This window comes from Callithrix jacchus, chromosome 1, assembly GCF_049354715.1.
Source record: "Callithrix jacchus isolate 240 chromosome 1, calJac240_pri, whole genome shotgun sequence".
In the NCBI taxonomy this organism is placed as follows: domain Eukaryota; kingdom Metazoa; phylum Chordata; class Mammalia; order Primates; family Cebidae; genus Callithrix; species Callithrix jacchus.
Window position 1 is genome coordinate 161,465,307 of NC_133502.1, and position 17,735 is coordinate 161,483,041.

At 47.4% G+C, this 17,735-nt stretch overlaps 1 protein-coding gene across 8 annotated transcripts; it reads left to right on the forward strand.

Moving 5' to 3' along the window:
* The first annotated feature begins 2,218 nt into the window (after positions 1–2,218).
* On the forward strand, positions 2,219–16,276 carry SLC31A2 (solute carrier family 31 member 2). Of its 8 annotated transcripts, XM_078374899.1 has the most exons (6): positions 2,219–2,373; positions 10,184–10,250; positions 13,038–13,240; positions 13,406–13,595; positions 14,941–15,112; positions 15,225–16,276. In XM_078374899.1, the coding sequence occupies exons 4-5, from the start codon at positions 13,408–13,410 to the stop codon at positions 15,107–15,109; spliced, it is 357 nt and encodes a 118-aa protein (XP_078231025.1). In that variant the 5' UTR covers positions 2,219–2,373; positions 10,184–10,250; positions 13,038–13,240; positions 13,406–13,407; the 3' UTR covers positions 15,110–15,112; positions 15,225–16,276. The 8 variants fall into 8 exon arrangements, with proteins under 8 accessions (XP_078231025.1, XP_035110954.1, XP_054115122.1 ...); XM_035255063.3 differs by having other exon boundaries at positions 13,038–13,595; XM_054259147.2 differs by lacking the exon at positions 13,038–13,240.
* Positions 16,277–17,735: the final 1,459 nt, after the last annotated feature.

Consider the following 17,735-nt stretch of genomic DNA (forward strand, 5'->3'; position numbering starts at 1 on the left):
AGTGGAGATGGTGCCACTGAGACTGCAGTCTGCGCTATAGCGTAAGACTCTGTCTCAAACAAAAAAACAAAAAAAAAAACAAGGAGGTGGAAGGAGACTGGATACAGAAGAGAGAAGACAATGTGAAATTTGAAGCTGCTGCATGCACTGCTGCTGGCTTTGAAGATGGAGGAAGCCCCTCCCACCTCAGCCAAGGAATGCATCTCTAGAAGCCGGAAAGGACAAGGACAGGAAATAAGCTCTCTCATAGAGTGTCTGGAGGGAGTGCAGCCCTGCTGATACCTTGATTTCACCCTAGTGAAACTGACTTCATCCCTCTGATCTCAGAATTGAAAGAGAATAAATATGTGTTGTTTTAAGCCACTACACTTACAATCATTGGTCATAGCAACCATAAGAAACTAATAGACCCCTACTTCCTACCCAGGTGGGCTGGCTGGTCCATGTCCTCCCATGCTCCAACAGGCTTCAGAACCATCAGAGGAGGATGGATGGGTAGTCCAGACTCTCAGGTACAGAGGCAGTTGGATGTTCCCTGCCTTCCTCAGGATTCTCTGCTGGAACTTGGATGCAGTGGGAAGTTCCCCAGCAGGGAAAAGGAGCACCAGCCTAGTCCTGGCTCCCTGGAAACAAGGAATCATGCAACATGAGTACCCTCCGAGTTCTCAGCCACCCAGGATGAGCAGGACAGCCTGGGCTGTCAAAACACAGAATCCGGAAAGAATATCTTGCCCTGGACCCAGGCTTGGGCGGCTGTGTTGTGATCTTATGATCTAAGATTGCATGGTTTGCAATAAGCTCTCTGCTTGGGGGACAGGGGAGGGGTGTCTCGGGTGGCACAGAAAGAAATTGGGCATTTTAGGACTTCTGGGCTAAGTGTCGTAACCAAAACATCCATGAGGAAGTTAGAAGTAAGTGTAAAGTTTATCAGATTGTGACAAAGCCAACAAAAACAGTCAAATGAATAAAGCTGCGCTGCAGATTCTTCAGTGCAGGTGGGGGGAGTGGGGTGCAGCAGAGCCCACTTAATGTGAAGGCCAGTTCATCTTATTCTTGCTTCCCATGTAAGGCCCAGAGAGGTGAAAAGCTACACCCAAAGCCCTCCCAGCTGTTGGAACCCAGTTGCTTCAGAGATACCCTTAGCCCTTCTCCCCAGTGCTTCCCCATGGCCCAGCAAACCGCGATGGCAGCAACTCTGCCTCCGCAACGCCCTCACAGTGCCTTGGACCATGTTCTCTCCCTGAAGCTGCTCTCTCCCTGAAGTGTCTGACTACTCCCAACCCCCATTAGCTTTCAGACTGAGGATCTTAAAAGCTGTGTGACCTTGAGGAATCTACCATTTACTGAGCCAATTCCCACTGCCAGGTTACATGCTGAGAATTTAACATGTATGTTTTCATTTAATCCTTACAATACCCCTATGACATAGGTTTTATTATTATTTTCATTTTACTGACTAGAAAACTGAGGTTCAGAGTATTTGCCTATGGTCCCAAAGCCAACAGTTGATGGCTATGGATGTGAACTGAAGTCAGCTTCAGGCTTAGGGTTTCTGCTAATACTGTCCTTAGTAAGGTTTCTCTGAGGAGCCTCTTTTCTCATAGTCTGATTGGCAAAGAGTTCCTAAATATGCTTAAGAATCAATAATCGTTAAAATCCCTCACGCTACAGGAAACTCCCCAACAAAAAACTGGATCGGTGAAATGAACAGGCAATACACAGAAATGGAAGTAGCAGTAAAAAACATAGTTTATCACACTAGTAATCAAAGAAAAACAAAATTACATGTGTGTATTCCTTTTGGCTTATCAGATTGGAAAAAAAATTCTTTGAAAAAGAAAAATATAATTATCTTATAATGACTACATTAAAAATCTGGGGCATAATTGACTTAATTTACTCCGACTTTGTTACTATTGTGTCCATAGCACTGACTTTTCCATTTTCAACTCAACATATGTTACCCTTGGGGTCGTTTATTACCGTGAACAATAAGCATTCTCATAATCTCAGCCAGGGCGAAGACAGAAGGCAGCAGGTGGCCCTGCTCGCTTGCAAATCCGGGAACGCCAAGCCTCAGCCCTCGGGAACCTGGGGCGCGGCACGTGGGTCCCGGCCACGGGCGCGCCCGAGGCCGCCGGGGTGGGGCGCGCGTGGGGACCACAACTCCCAGGCGCCCGCGCGCCGCCTCTCCCGGACCATGTGATCCGCACGGCCCAGGTCGCGATCGCGGCGGCGGCTGCAGCTGCAGCAGCTGAGGCAGCTGAACTGATTCGGAGCGAGAGACCCGGTCCTGGCTCGGGGTTCAGACCCAGCTGAACTTATTCGAAGCGGACGCGGTCCTGGCTCCGGCCCCGCGCACTCACCATGGCGGTAAGTGCCGGGCGCTGCGGAGAGGAGGGGACGCGGGTGGGCAGCTGGGACGGGGTCTTCTGGAGCTGCCACCTGGGCACCCCGAATCCTCGCGGCCGCTGGCCCGGGGCTGGTGAGGGGTGTGTTGGCAGCATTGCCAACAGTCGGAACAGGGTTGGGGGAATGCGGCAGGTACAGCTTGCTGGGCCTTGGGGGTTTTCCTCCTTATTTGTCCCTCCTGCTGGGCCAGTCCGGCTAGGCGAGCAGTTACCGATCGCCCGCGGTGGCGCGGCTTGAGAATGGGGGCGCGGTGGCTGAAGACAGCCGGATAAGGCTTCCATCAAGGGGAAAGCGCCAGCGCAGCTCAGCCCAGAGCCCCGCGCGCACACCGCGCGCACACCCCCGGCCCACGCCCTAGCCCTGCCCTTGTCAAGTTTGCAGCCTGATTCTTTAGGGAATAAAACAGATCCAGCTACTTTCCGGCTTCCCTACACTTTAAGTCAGAAAATAGCGTTTCGGACAAGCTGTTTTTCTTGGTAGGGTTCACCCGGGCTGGAGAGAATAACAGCTTGTAAGACTTTCGTTTTTGAAAAAGTATCATTTTCTTCATCCCATGAAGAATGTCGTAGAATTTAAGGTCCAGGAAGCCCAGCCTGGGCAATGTTGCTAGACCCTGTCTCTACAAAAATTAGCCACAAGTGGTGGCAGGTGCCTGTAATCCTAGCTACTCGGGAGACTGAGGCGGGAGGATGAGGAGGATTGCTTGAGCCCAGAAGCTCCAGGCTGCAGTAAGCCACGCACTTGGGCCTGGGCAACAGAGCAAGATGCTGTCTCAAACAAACAAAACAAAAAACAAAAAAGATGCCGGGGCAGTGGCTCACGCCTGTAATCCCAGCACTTAAGGAAGCCAAGGCTGGAGGATCACCTGAGGTCAGGAGTTCGAGACCAGCCTGACCAATACGGTGAAACCCCCATCTCTACTAAAAACACAAAACATTAGCTTGTTGTGGTAGCGTGCGCCTGTAGGCTCATCTACTTGGGAGGAGAACCGCTTGAACTCAGGAGGTGGAGGTTGCAGTGAGCGGAGATCACACCACAGCACTCCAGCTTAGGTGACAGAATGAGACTCCATCTCAAAAAAAAAGGAAAAAGAAAAAAGAAACAGGAAGTCTATACAGGCTGTTTAGTCCAATAATCAGCCACCCTCTAAAAAGAGAACTAGATGGGGAGCACTTGCAAAATTCCCCCAGCCAGTTAGCCTAGCACTGGGACCTTCATCTCCTTCTGAATCCTTGTTTACAAATAAGGAAGCTTTTCTCAAAGTGTTAAGTAACCCCAGATGGAAAAAAAATAAAGAAGAAAACAAGTTGCAGGGATTGCTCTCTCCTTCACCACAGCCCCACCCTGAAAAAAAGCACTAATCAGCTAAACTGTCAGAGGCCAAGATTCACCCCAAGTAGGAAAACAAGATTGGCGCCCTGCTCCGTGCATATCTGACCACAAAGTCCTTTAATCGAAAACCTTATTGGGGTGGCTTCTCTCAAGTCAGGGTGTGCTGATTTCAATCTTTTCCTCTAGCAAGAAGGCAAGAGTAGAGAGTTGAGTGACAGGTGAGTCTTGGTTCTTCTGGGCCTTCAGACTCTGTGGGTACTTCCAGCTCTGAACACACCATACAGTTCATCTTCCCAGCTGCCTCCTCTTTCTCTGGCTTCAGAGAAGGAGTTTTACAGTATTGTTCTTACATATTGCCAGGGCAGATGTCTCTCAGGTGGCTTGGTCCCCAGCATACCCAGGGGGCCTCCACTGTGCCTCCCTTTCTCTGACCTACACCCTGTTGTAATGATCTGCTCACTTCTCTGTCTCCCCTTATAGATAGGTAGCCCCCTAAGGGCCAAAGACTTGTCCCATTCATCTCTGTATCTCCAGAGTCTGCACAGACTTAGCACAACAAACGTAAGCCTTTCTAATTATTCTTACTCTTCAGTGGGTGTTCAGGTCTATGGCAAAACATGTCTGGGCTGTTTTGGGCTCCTAAGATAAGTGGCACAGGCCCAAGGATTATAGAAGGAAACCAGTTATGGAAATTCCCTGACTGATTAATTAGCTACTAGAGACATTCCACTCATACCATCTGCTATACCAAATGGACTCACAGAAGGGATGATGGGCACCACCCCTACCTCCACCTGGCAGAGATGGTGTTGGAGGCTTCTGCTGAGGATGAATGAGGGCATCTCCAGCGTAAATGGAGTTTTACAGTATTGTTCTTACCTGTTTGGTTTCGTATATCAATCTTGTGTGAACATTTTGCTGTCAACAAATGTTCTTTTTGAAAGCCTAACAGGAGAGATCCAGCCAGGCCCGGTGGCTCATGCCTGTAATCCTGGCACTTTGGGAGGCCGAGGCGGGCATATCACGAGGTCAGGAGCTCAAGACCAACCTGAGCAACATGGTGAAATCCTGTCTCTACTAAAAATACAAAAATTAGCTGGGCATGGTGGCTCATGCCTATGGCTACTCAGGAGGCTGAGGCAGGAGAATCACTTGAACCCGGGAGGTGGAGGTTGCGGTGAGCTGAGATCACACCATTGCATTCCAGCCTGGGCAACAAGAGCAAAACTCTGTCTCAATAAAAAAAAACAAAACAAAACAAAACAAAAACCAGGAGAGATCTTTGAATAGTAGGACTCAAAATGACTTTTTATTTTCTTTTCGGTACTGTGTCAGCTTTTCACACTGAGCTAGTGCCATTGCAGGGGGGAGGGGTGGAGGGCTGTGAAGCTATTCTTATTTTTAAACTCTTCAACATGATTTTTACCATGTTGTGATGTGACTGCCTAGATTTCCATTTTGAGGCTGTCACATAATTTACTTGACCAGTCCCCACTGGTTGACAGGAGACTATCACGGTTCCGATGATTTCTCAAGGTGTGACCCCCAGAAACACCTATCCCCAAAACACCCAGAGTATTTGTACATTAAGAGGTTTGAGAACCAGCACAGGCTTTCCAGAAAGATCTCTGGCTCTGGGTACCTGATTGCTGAGTGACCGTGGGGAGGTAAGTGGGCCTTTCTGTGTCTTCCATGTTAATTGAAAGGGGTTAGTAATAGCAGACACTTGCAAAGACGTCATGGGAGTGATGCATAATAAATGGAAGGTGAACATAGTGCAGGCACATGCAGGCCCCAGGAGACATGGAGCTGCGTGGCTGTTCTTTCCAATAAGATGCTTTCACATTTCTTTCTCTGTCTACGGTCCCCAGTGAGCTCAGTCCCTGGTAGGCGCAAGCAGGGGTTGGTGACACAAGTCAGACCCCTTTTGGCACTGAAAGGCATGTTGGCTGAGTGCAGGGAGTAGAACAGCCAGGTTATTCCCAGGCCTCTACCAAACCCAAAGTTGCAATGTCCAAGTCTGAGAGGAGATGCATAGATGGAGTGCCCTATCAAACCTGGAAACACAGGCACACTCACCGTTTGTTTGTTTTTGAGATAGTCTTTCTATTACCCAGGCTGAATCGCAGCAGCATGATCTCAGTTCACTGCAGCCTCCACCTCCTGGACCCAAGTGATCCTCCCACCTCGGTGCCTCCCAAGTAGCTGGAACTACAGACATGTGCCAGCATACCTGGCTAATTTTTGCATTTTTTGTAGAGACAGGGTTTTGCCATGTGGCCCAGGCTCCCACTTTTTTCTTTTACAAGGTTTCAGGAAAAAAGTAGATAGAGCTCAGGTTGGCAGCTTGTGTGCCCCCAAGTTAACAGGAGGCTGAGAAAGTGAGGCCAAACCAAGAGAAACGGTTGCTAGAGGCCTATCCTCATTTTACAGATGAGGAGACCAAGGTCCATGGGGGCTTTCTGTGTATCAGCAGCTTTAGGCAACACAGCTGGTTCCTGGCAGAGCTGGGAGGCAGATCCAGGCAGTGCAGCTTTATAAACTGTGTCCCTACCCACTAGCCTTGCTGACTCTGTTCAAGCTGTAACAAAGTGCACTGAACCCCAGAATCTCCTGAAGGGTGCTGGTTAAAATCTATGTCTTCCCTGCCTCCTGTGGCTCTGTCCCTGGATTCTAATTTGGGGGCCTTAGGAGGCCCAGGAATCTGCACTTTTAATAAGGCCCTGGAGTCCAAGCAGCTGCTGCTGTCCCTCCACACTAAGCCACTTGCCAGTGTGGAGCTCATGACTGGCCTGTGGTTTCCCAGTGACTCACCTGGGGCTGACTCTGCCTCTGCGGATTCGACAATAACAGCATCGTCATCCACACCTGTGATCCGCTCCAGTGTCCTCCCTCCCCTCCCACCCCTTCCTCTTTGCCTTTTCATCCTGTTATCCCGCTGTCGTTCCTGGGCTCTAGCCTTACTCTCCCATCCCCAGACCAGTCCTTGTTTGTTTCCTTTACTTCATGTGCACTCTTTGTCCTTCTCAGGAAATATGGGCCAGCTACTGGCCAAACATCCTTGGAGGGGCTAAGCATGACTATCCCAATTGCATAGTTGCTTTTTCTCATACATGCCTTCCGCTCCCCAATTTCTTCCTATATTTTGCCCCAAAGGGGCTATATCGTTTCTTCTGCTGTTTGCATATCTTCCTGAAATGTTAAAAGAACCGAAAGACAGCACAGCCCTCATCTCTGTCTAGTATTACACAAGATAGTGGGCTCTTCTTTGTGTTGTAGCATCTGTTTTCCTCTTGCCAAATGAGGGGCCTGGTAAGAAGACCCAGGATCCAGTTGTGATGCTACCACCAACTGACAGTGTGGCCCTGGGCATGTCATAACTGCCCTTGGACTTCCTGTGCTGCCCTGAGAGGCTGCATTGAGAGCAGTTAGGAGCACAGAATCTGAAGCCAGCCCACCCAGGCAAAATTCTAGCTAGCAACTTGGCAAGTTGCTTAAATTCTCTCTGCCTTGTAGTCTCATCTATGAAATGGAGCTAAGAATAATCCCCCCTTGAAATTAAGTAAGTTAAGACATGTAATATTTTTAGAAGAGTGCCTGGCACAGAATAATCAGTAGGTGTCATTTCCCTCCCAAGTATGAAAAAAGAGGGTTACTCTAGATTAGCACTTCCTAGAGGAGAGTCTAGGAGATTCTCTCCCACGGGGCACTCAGCAAGAAAAAAAGGGGAGGAGAGAGTTCCAGGTACAGGCTTCTGGCAGTGCAGAAAGCTGTTGAATCTTATTTTGACAAATTCCAGTCTCTACCAAACTCCCTTGACCATAGCATCCATTTTTCCCAGTACCTCCTAGCATCCTGTGCTTCTCCCATGGAACACTTGGGAGAAACACCCCTCCAGCTTTAACATGTATGGGGGAAAGGCACTGGGGTTATTGAGCCCTTTCTGTGTGTCACTGTGTATGAATGCCTTTGCAGGGTTTTCTCCCAGCTCCCCTTGGAGGAAACTGAGGCCAGAGAGAGGCCCTGGTTCTGTTTTGTTCCAAATCCTCGACTCAGTCTACTATTCTTTACCATCTCCTTTGGTCTTAAATATTGAGTAGGGGAGTACTGGAGGCAGTGAGAACATGCAAGGCCTGTGGTTTAGGGCTGTCAGCTGCAAGCAGAAGTTTGTGGCTCTGGTTTCTGGGAGGCCAGGGGACACCCACATGGCACAGCTTTCTGACAAAATGGCAGCTAATCAAATCTGCCCATCCTTCCACCCCCCACCACTGACATTTGCCTCCGCCTGAACTCCTTTTCTCTAAGAACCAATAGCCTCCACAGCCTTCATGAGAACCCACGGTCTCCTTATCTTCCTCCCTTGAACACAGACTGAGAGTAACCATGATTTTTTTTTTTTTTTTTCTGAGACGGAGTCTCTCTCTGTCACTACGGCTGGAGGGCAGTGGTACAATCTCTGCTCACTGCAACCTCTGCCTCCCAGGTTCAAGTGATTCTCCTGCCTCAGCCTCCTGAGTAGCTAGGATTATGAGTAGCTGGGATTACCACGCCCAGCTAAGTTTTGTATTTTTAGTAGAAGCAGGGTTTCACCATGTTGGCTATGCTGGTCTTCAACTCCTGTCCTCATATAATCTGCTAACCTCAGCCTCCCAAAGTGCTGGGATTACAGGCATGAGCCACCTTCCCCAGCCAGTAACCACACTTCTAAGGAATTCAGCCAACTCACTTTCCTTCTTTGTACTCATTTTCCTCATCTGGAAATGAGAGGGGGTGGAAAGTGACTGAAGTTGGGCCAGATCAGCATTTTTCAAACTGAGTTTCAGCAGAGCTCAGATTTCTCTCCCATCTTCACCCAGTGCCCCGTGTTTTATGTAATAGAATTACAAGAAAGATTTAAATTGGCTAGTGTTTCCTGGTGAAAAAAGTTGAAAGCCATGGGACTAAAAACTCTGAGGATACCTCTAGTGCTGACATTCAAGGATCCTAATATTTAGCTATTGTCTTAGAAGGCAAAGGCTTCCGCTAGCTGATTACAACTCAGCCAGGCTCTCCTTAGCTGGGTAAGCACTGACAGTGTTTGCAGAACTGCTTGTGCTGGCTAAGGAGGGCTTTTACCTGGGGACCAGAGGGGGCATTCCATTCCCTGAGAGGGTGAACTGACTGATAGATCTGTTGGGCCCTCGTTTTTCCAAACAGTCATTAAGCCTGGTGTGAGCGCTTAACCTCACCATCCGGCTCCCATCATACCCTCCCCTCTTGGAGACTGGGAGGAAGCAGTGTCCTGGAATGTCCAGGGCTTTGGAATCCAGCTAGACTCAGGTTTGAATCCCAGCTCTGCCAACTGACTAGCTTTTTGACCACCAGCAAATTACTTCTCTAAGGCTAGTTTCCATAGTTTTCCTTCCTGTAAAATGGACCTAATTGTCCCTGTCACACAGAGGACTGTTGTGACATTGAAATGAGATAATGTAGAAAAAGGCCATGATGCCATCCTGAACACAGGGTGGAGCAAGCACCCTTTGAAAAGGCATCTGACGGGTACTGCATGGCCACTGCTTTACCTGCAGTCTTCCCTATAAGGCTGTGAACTCACCAAGGTCAGAGACATTAACATACCGCCATAATGCTGGGCACATGAACGGAGAATGGGGCAAATGTTTAGTGAATGAGAGGACAGATGTGGAGTACAGTCTGAAGACAGCTGCCTCTAGGCCCCACCCCGATAAACATCATGGGATCTATCTGGCTCCATCACATGGGAGCCAGAGCAGAATGGCTAGGGCCCCGGGAAGTAAGAAGAGGCAGCTGTTCTTGGAACGCATGGAGGGGACATTCTCACATAGTCTAAGGACAATGTCACATCCCAAGCCAGTGCCCAGTGAGGATGGGCACTCCCACACCTCTATTTTCTTTTCTTTTCTTTCTTTTTTTTTTTAAAGATAGTTACCCAGGCTAGAGTGCAGTGGTGCGATCTTGGCTCATGGCAACCTCTGCCTCCCAGGTTCAAGCGATTCTCCTGTCTCAGCCTCCCAGCAGCTGGGATTATAGGTGCACACCGCCACGCCCGGCTAATTTTTGTATTTTAGTAGAGATGGGGTTTCACCATGTTGCCCAGGCTGGTCTCGAACTCCTGACCTCAGACAATCCACCCACCTCGGCCTCCCAAAGTGCTGTGATTATAGGCATGAGCCACTGTGCCTGGCCCACACCTCTGATTTCATATGGAGCAGTTCCAGCTCAATTACAGCTCTGCTGCTGACCCTCCTGGGCAAGTCTCAGCTCCTTATGGCCTCACTTGGTCCTGATGACTTCTGATGCCCCCCTAGCACTTCCAGTGACTCCATTTTTCTGTGCTCCCAGAGGAGACTGCTGGAGAGCATTAGAGACCGTAAATTCCCCTGTCCCGAACGCCTATGATGCAGATTCCCATCTTTTTCAGATGCATTTCATCTTCTCAGATACAGCGGTGCTTCTGTTTGATTTCTGGAGTGTCCACAGTCCTGCTGGTAAGAATTGGGGAGCTCAAACTAGTAGCCTGGAAAGCCCTGTAGCACTAGGCAATGGAGAATCTGAGTTCTCTTGATTCTCAATGGGCAAATGCCTCACTTAAATAAGTGAGGCTGACTCCTCTGGCATAAACACTGAGCAGGAACTTTGCTTTTATAATTCCATTTGCAACGACTCCCCTTCAGTTCACAAAGGGCTCCATTATCCTACTGATCCTCACAAAGGCTGAGAGAGGCAGGGAAGCAGCTTTTCTCTCTGTTACAGGGGAAGAAACTAAAGCCCAGAGACAGGAAGAGACTCATGCAGGGTCACACAGTAAGTAAGCATCAGAGCCACAGTTAGATCAAGGTCTCCTGGTGCACCTGGCACCTCTCGTATCCTGCATTCATTTTTCTGCACTACTTCAGAAGCCCACAGCAGATGCTGGAGATGAAACACGTTTGAAAGGGACAAATATTCCTTTGACTTGAAAAGGCAGTTTGGCACTAATTCATAAAGAAGTTATTTTTCAACTTAAATAACTGCATTTTAGAAACAGACTGGAAATAGCCCAAATGCTCATTATTGCAGGTGCAGATTAAATAAATTATGGTCATCCTTACAATGGGTACTCTTTCTTGTTATCTATTGCTGATAAACGGTGACTTGAAACAAGTCATTTTATCATTCTCTCTCAAGGTTCTGTGAGTTGACTGGAGCCAGCTGAGTGGTCCTCACTGAAGGTCTCTCATGCAGTATAGTCAGAGAGCAGCTGGAAGTAGGGAATTTTGGAGAGTTCCTCACATGTGGGATGGGGTATATTGGAGTGGCTGTCTTTGGAAAACATAATCTATCATAGATATGATGAAACCACTGGGGAAAAGGTAAATTTGTGTGAACTGAGGTACAACTGGATGATAAAGTCAAATGCAGAAGTCTGTGTAGATAGGATGCTGTCATTTTGACAGACAGAGGCTGATATATACATTGAGTAACAGAGGTTGCTCTGGGGAAGAGAATTGGGGTGCAGGGAGACTGAGGTGGGAAGAAAACTGATTTTTCTTTTTCTTTTTTTTTTGAGATGGAGTCTCTGTCACCCAGGCTGGAGTGCAGTGGCGCGATCTCGGCTCACTGCAATCTCCACCTCCCTGGTTCAAGCGATCCTCTTGCTTCAGTCTCCCAAGTAGCTGGGATTACAGGCGTGGACAATGCCCAGCTAATTACTGTTTTTCCTTCTCTTACATTCAACACACTTCTGTGACCAGATGTGTAGGCTTTCCCCAGTGACCAATTTTCTAATACCAGCTAGGTGTCCTACAACTCAATTCAAATCTGACACTGACCAGAGTGAGTGCAGATCCCACAGCTTAAAGGCACAGTCCCACAAGACTGCCACCTATTTCAGGCACCTATCGCAAGTCCCAGGTTTTCTCCCATACTTCTGGGCAACCAGCTATACATCGGAGTTCCTATAACACCTTCGTTGGGGTCAGTTATTTGCTAGTACGGTTCATAAAACTCAGGGAAACACTTTACTTGTGTTTACCCATTTGTTAAAGAGTACAAATGGGCCAGGTGCAGTGGCTCACACCTGTAATCCCAGCACTTTGGGAGGCCGAGGCAAGTGGATCACCTGAGGTTAGGAGTTCAAGACCAGCCTGACCAACATGGTGAAACCCTGTCTCTACTAAAATTACAAAAAAAAACTAGGCAGGTGTGATGGTGGGCGCCTGTAATCCCAGCTACTTGGGAGGCTGAGGCAAGAGAATTGCGTGAACCCAGGAGACAGGGGTTGCGGTGAGCAGAGATCATGCTTCTGCACTCCAGCCTGGGCAACAGAGCAAGACTCCATCTCAAAAAAATAAAAAAGTGCAATGAATAGCTGGGTGGAAAAGACACATGGGGCAAGGCATGTAGGAAGGAGTTCAGAGCCTCCAGGCCCTCTCTGGGCTTGCCACCTTCCAGGTACCCTCACGTGTTCAGCAACTAGAAGCTTTTCAAATCCTGTCCTTTTAAAGAAATTATTCATATATAATATTTGTACATGTTTTGGGGGTATATGTGATATTTCGATACCCATAGATAATGTATAATGATCAAATCAGGGTAACTGGGGTATCTATCACCTCAAACATTTATCTTTGTGTTGGGAATATTATAATTCTGCTTTGAAATATATAATAAATTAGAGTTAATTATAATTTCCCTACTGTATTATTGAATGCAAGAACTTATTCCTTCTATCTAACTGCATCCTTTTGGGTTTTTATGGAGTCTTCATCATACAGAGGCATGATTTTTTACATCATTGGCCACTGGTGATCAATTCAACCTTCAGTCCCTCTCTCCTCCCAGAGGTAGGGAGTGGGGCTGAAAGTGCCAACGTCCAAGCACGAGGTTGGCTCCCCTGGCAACCAGCCCCATCCAGGAGCCCCAGCCATCAGTCATCTCATTAGCATATAAAAAGACAACACTTCAGAGTTTCCAAGGGTTCTAGAAGTTGTGTGCCTGGAAACCAGGGCAGAAACAGGATATATATTTCTTATTATGTCACAGAGTCCAATAAAATACTTTAGCTGGGCCACTTATCCCTCTTAGTGAAACAGAAGTAGCAATTGGCAGTTAATTTTACATAGCAGCTCTAATAAGCACTTGATATTTTCTGTAAAATAACTTACTGGGTTTTTCCCTATTATAAAGGTAATATGTATAAAAAAAACCTTAGAAGGTTAGGCAAGGACATACAAACCACCTGTATCCTACTTTGCTGAGATAACTATTACTCTTCTATTTATCTTTCCTTCCAGACTTTTTTTGCATACTTACATATAAATAGGACCTTGCAGTACTCAGCCCTTAACAAGAAGTCACGACAGATTTGTGCAGCCTGAAGGGGGAGTGGCTGGGGTGATGGCACAAGGCTTCTTCCCCCTCAGCCCCTGGCTTTTTCAGGCAGCTTCTCTTCCTGACCTCAGAGCCACACTCCAGTAGGCCAATCCTACTAAGAAAGGTCTGGTGAAGATGAAGATAGTAAAGAAGTTTGGAGCTCAGCAAGGGTGGGGAAGAAGATGCAAGAGAAAGATGGATGGAGTGGATTCCATGGACCGGGTGGAGGTGCTGAAAGGGAAACAGTGCCGGCCCGGCCAAGTCTCCACAACTCTGCCTCCTTTGACAGGCATGGCCCTTTCGGTGTTGGTTGTCCTGCTTCTGGCTGTACTATATGAAGGCATCAAGGTTGGCAAAGCCAAGCTGCTCCACCAGGTGCTGGTGAATCTGCCCACCTCCATCAGCCAGCAGGCTATCGCAGAGACAGATGGGGAGTCTGCAGGCTCAGATTCATCCCCTGTCAGCAGAACCCACCACAGGTATGGGCAGTGGGTATGGGAAAGGGTTAGAGGCCTCACATTGGCCCTGAGAGATAGGCTGTCCCAGTCAGCATTAGCCCCACTTGAGAGAGAGGACAGCAAGGCCCAGGGAAGGACCACGACTCGCCAAAGGGGCTACACATAGTCAAGTGAACTAGAGCTCGTGTCTCCTGATGCCCAGGTGAAAGCACTCTCTGTGAACAGCCTCTCAGAGGCTTTCTTTAGGGAACTGTGATCTTCAGATGAGGGCCCCTATCTAGCAACAGGAGTGGCCACCCACCTGCCTCCAGATCTCACCAGTTCCATGGGTGGCTAGGCTTCCATATCCGGGAGGGGATCTGCAGCTGTCCTGAAGCAATATATTCCACTTGGTGGGAAGAGGAAGACAAGCTCACCTCTCCTCCCTTTCCACTCGAATCAGGCAACCATGTAGGGTCCCTGTTCTGCCTCTGTCCAGCCGCAGCCTCGCCTGTGCTTAATAAGCCTGCCTGCTCCATCACTAGCCACACTACATGAGCACCTCAGATCTTCACAACTGCACTGCAAGGGAGGTATTCTTATTCCTGCTTTACTGATAAGGAATCTTGAGTTCAGAGAAGTTAAGACATTTGTCTAGGCCACTTTCAGTATGTGGCGGAGGTAGGAACTGATATGTCACCTAAGTCCATGCTTTTTCTTCCTTTTTTCTTTTGAGACAGAGTCTAGCTCTGTCACCAGCCTAGAGTGCAGTGGTGCAATCTCAGCTCACTGCAACCTTTGCCTCCCAGGTTCAAGCGATTCTCCTGCCTCAGCCTCCCAAGTAGCTGGGATTACAGGCACGCACCACCAGGCTCAACTAATTTTTTTTTTGTACTTTTAGTAGAGACAGGGTTTTACCATGTTGGCCAGGATGGTCTTGACTTCCTGACCTCGTGATCTGCCCACCTTGGCCTCCTCCCAAAGTGCTGGGATTACAGGTGTGAGCCACCGTGCCCAATTGTCCATGCTTTTTCTTTCCATTGTCCTATTGCCTCCCAAAATAAATTCAGGGGGAAAATATGCCTTATTGATGATTATCTCTTGTTCCTTGTCAGAAAGATAGATTATATATCCCATCATTTTCCCCTTTGCCTAGGATGCCAGGAAGTTCAGAACCAAATGTAGTGAAGATATGTCTCTTTAAAAAGAAATCTCTTGAGTTCTTTCTGGTGGTGGGGGTTGGGGGCAGGAAGAAATTTCTCTCCTAGGTTAAGCATACAAGTTATAAATAATCTGGTCATGTAACTCAACAGCTTCCTACTCCCTGATATCAACTCCCAGCTTCTAGCTCATTACCAGCATTAACTTGATTCTCCTTTTTATCTAGGTGGTATTTGTATCACTTTGGCCAGTCTCTAATCCATGTCATCCAGGTGGTCATCGGCTACTTCATCATGCTGGCCGTAATGTCCTACAATACCTGGATTTTCCTTGGTGTGGTTCTGGGCTCTGCTGTGGGCTACTACCTAGCTTACCCACTTCTCAGCATGGCTTAGCTGGTGAGGAATATGTAGGCACGGAGGCTGGAGGGACATGGGGCTCTCCCTCTTCCAGACATTGTACTTCCAGTGGCCCCTTCTTCTGATGGCTGTTCCTCCCCCTTGTTCGCAGACCCTGGAAATATTGAGCTGAAGCCAGCACTTGCTCCCTGGAGTTCGGACGCCATTGCAACAACCTTCTTCTCAGCCAGTCTGCATAGGGCCCAGGCCTGGTCTTGTGTCTTAAGACGGCTGCTGTGACCAAAGGGAGAATGGCGAGACCAGGGGTGGCAGGGTGGCTGAGCCCAGGACAATGCATTTCTGACTCAAACCAGGAATTTCCAAAGATTTCAAGGCAGGGAGAAGGGTTCTTGGTGATATAGGGCATGGAACCTGGACACCCTCAGCTCTCCTGCTTTGTGCCTTATCTACTGGAGCGTCATCCATTGGACTCCCTGACCTCTTTTCTCACCTTTCTGCCTTTGGAATACATGAAGATCATCTCCTGTGGGTCATGATGACAAACTAAGATTTTTTATTTTTTCCATTAAACTCCTAGTTGGCAATTTTGCACATTCATATAAAAAAATTTTAATGAAATGATTTCATTTTATTCATGATGGATGGCAGCAACTGCTGAGACCTATTTCCCTTTCTTGCGGGGAGAGTAAGTGACAGCTGATTAAAGGCAGAAACACAGGACTGCTTTCAGGCTCCTGGTTAATTCTCTGATAGACTGAGCTCCTTCTACCAGAAGGCACTGCCTGCAGGAAGAATCATCTGATGGCCTTGGCTGTCTGGAGAATTCTTCATGGCCTTAATGCCCTCCTTTATCCTCATCTTTCTTCTATGCAGAACAAAAAACTGCATTTAATAATGTTCAATACTTAATGTTCTCTATTTATACTTACTGCTTACTCGTAATGATCTGGTGGGAAACATGATTCATTCACTTAAAATACTGATTAAGCCATGGCAGGGTACTGACTGAAGATGCAATCCAACCAAAGCCATTACAGTTTTCAAGTTAGATGGGACTCTCTGGATAGTTGAACCTCTTCGCTTTATAAAAAAGAGAGAAATCACTGCTGTATACTATACCTCACAGACTAGATGAAAAGATGTTTGTAAGCTTTGGGAATTAAAAACAAATACATTTTAGTAAATATATATTTTTAAATAGTCTATGACTGTTTTTCTGTTCTCCTCATTCCATCAGAAAGCACATGAACCCTTTTATAACAACTGCAGGAACCGAGTGGGGCTAAGCTGAGTGGAGCTGGTAGTGCTCTTTATAAGGCTGTCTGAGGACAGGGTCCATCCATCTGCTACAAAGACAACTCTGCTCAGGGAAACCCAGCCCTGAAATGCTGCACCCAGGTTGACACCCCAGAATGCCAACTTAGGCTAGTCATTCTTCATTCATATAACAAGCATTAATTGGATACCTGCTGTAAAAAAGTAGCTGTCACATAGACTATAAACACCTGTGTTACCACAATTGTTTAGTATCTTCTCTCCCTGTGAGCAGAAGAAAATATAATAGCCACTAGTTAATTTACAATAAGAAATAACTGCCCTAGAGAGTAGAGTATGTCACACCCTTAGGATTCATCAGGGCATCCCCCATGTTTGCAGGGAATTGGGAAGCTGCCCGGAGTCTCAGTAGGTTGAAGATTTTGTACAGCAGATGTGTTCTCACTGATGGAGCATCAACAGTCCATCTCTTAAGTCCCGACCAGCTAATGCTCCCTCCCCTGTGGTACTGTGGAGATTGGCATTTCCATGGATGATTGGCAACCTCTTCAGTTTGACAATCTCTTTAAATGCGGTTAGTAGACACTTGTGGTTTTTATAGTATAGAGGACTTAATTTTTTTTTTTAAAGAATCTATGCTTTAAAGCCAGGTGTGGTGGTTCATGCCTGTAATCCTGGCACTTTGGGAGGCCAAGACAGGAGGATGACTTGAGGCCAGGAGTTTGAGACCAGCCTGGCCAACATGATGCCCTTCCCCAAAACAGTGATGGTCAGGCAGGGAACGCTGCTGTGCTGGCCAAGAGCACAGGCTCTGGAATCAGATGGCCAGGATTTGAATTCTTAGGCTTCCTAGCTATGTAACTTTGGACAAGTTACTTTACTTCTCTAAGTCTCAGTTTTCTCCTCTATAAAATGGGGATAGCACTGTCTTCTGCAATGGTTGCTGGAAATAAGCCAGTCTGTGTAAAGTGCCACGTAGCACTGCCTTTTGTTAAGCAACAAATAATAATTAGTTCTCACTGCCTCCCAGACCCACACATGGGAGACATACCCAAAGCCTGCAAGGATGATGCCAGGCCAGATGAAATGGAATTTGATTCCTAGCTCATAAACATTTTAAATCAAGGAATATTTTTATTTAAATTACTCTGTTTTTTTTTTTTTTTTGAAGACTGGTTGCATGATCTTTGGAAGATCCTGGAATCAAGAAAATGACCACAAATATTTTCTCACTACTGTTCTCTGCATTAGACCTGGTCCCATGAGTTCTAAGGGAACAGAAGCTGCTCTCATGGTAAAGAATCCCTCAGGTGCCATGAACAATGGAAAGAAGGGACCCTCCCACCTTCTTTGCATGGCTTCCTAGATAGCAGGACTAAGCCTGTGG

Bases quoted from the DNA above. Each gene is read 5' to 3' on its own strand.
- SLC31A2 (XM_035255063.3), top strand. From the start codon at position 13,252: ATGAAGATAGTAAAGAAGTTTGGAGCTCAGCAAGGGTGGGGAAGAAGA. The intron at 13,596-14,940 runs GTATGGGCAGTG...CTTTTTATCTAG, and splicing joins GTCAGCAGAACCCACCACAG to GTGGTATTTGTATCACTTTG.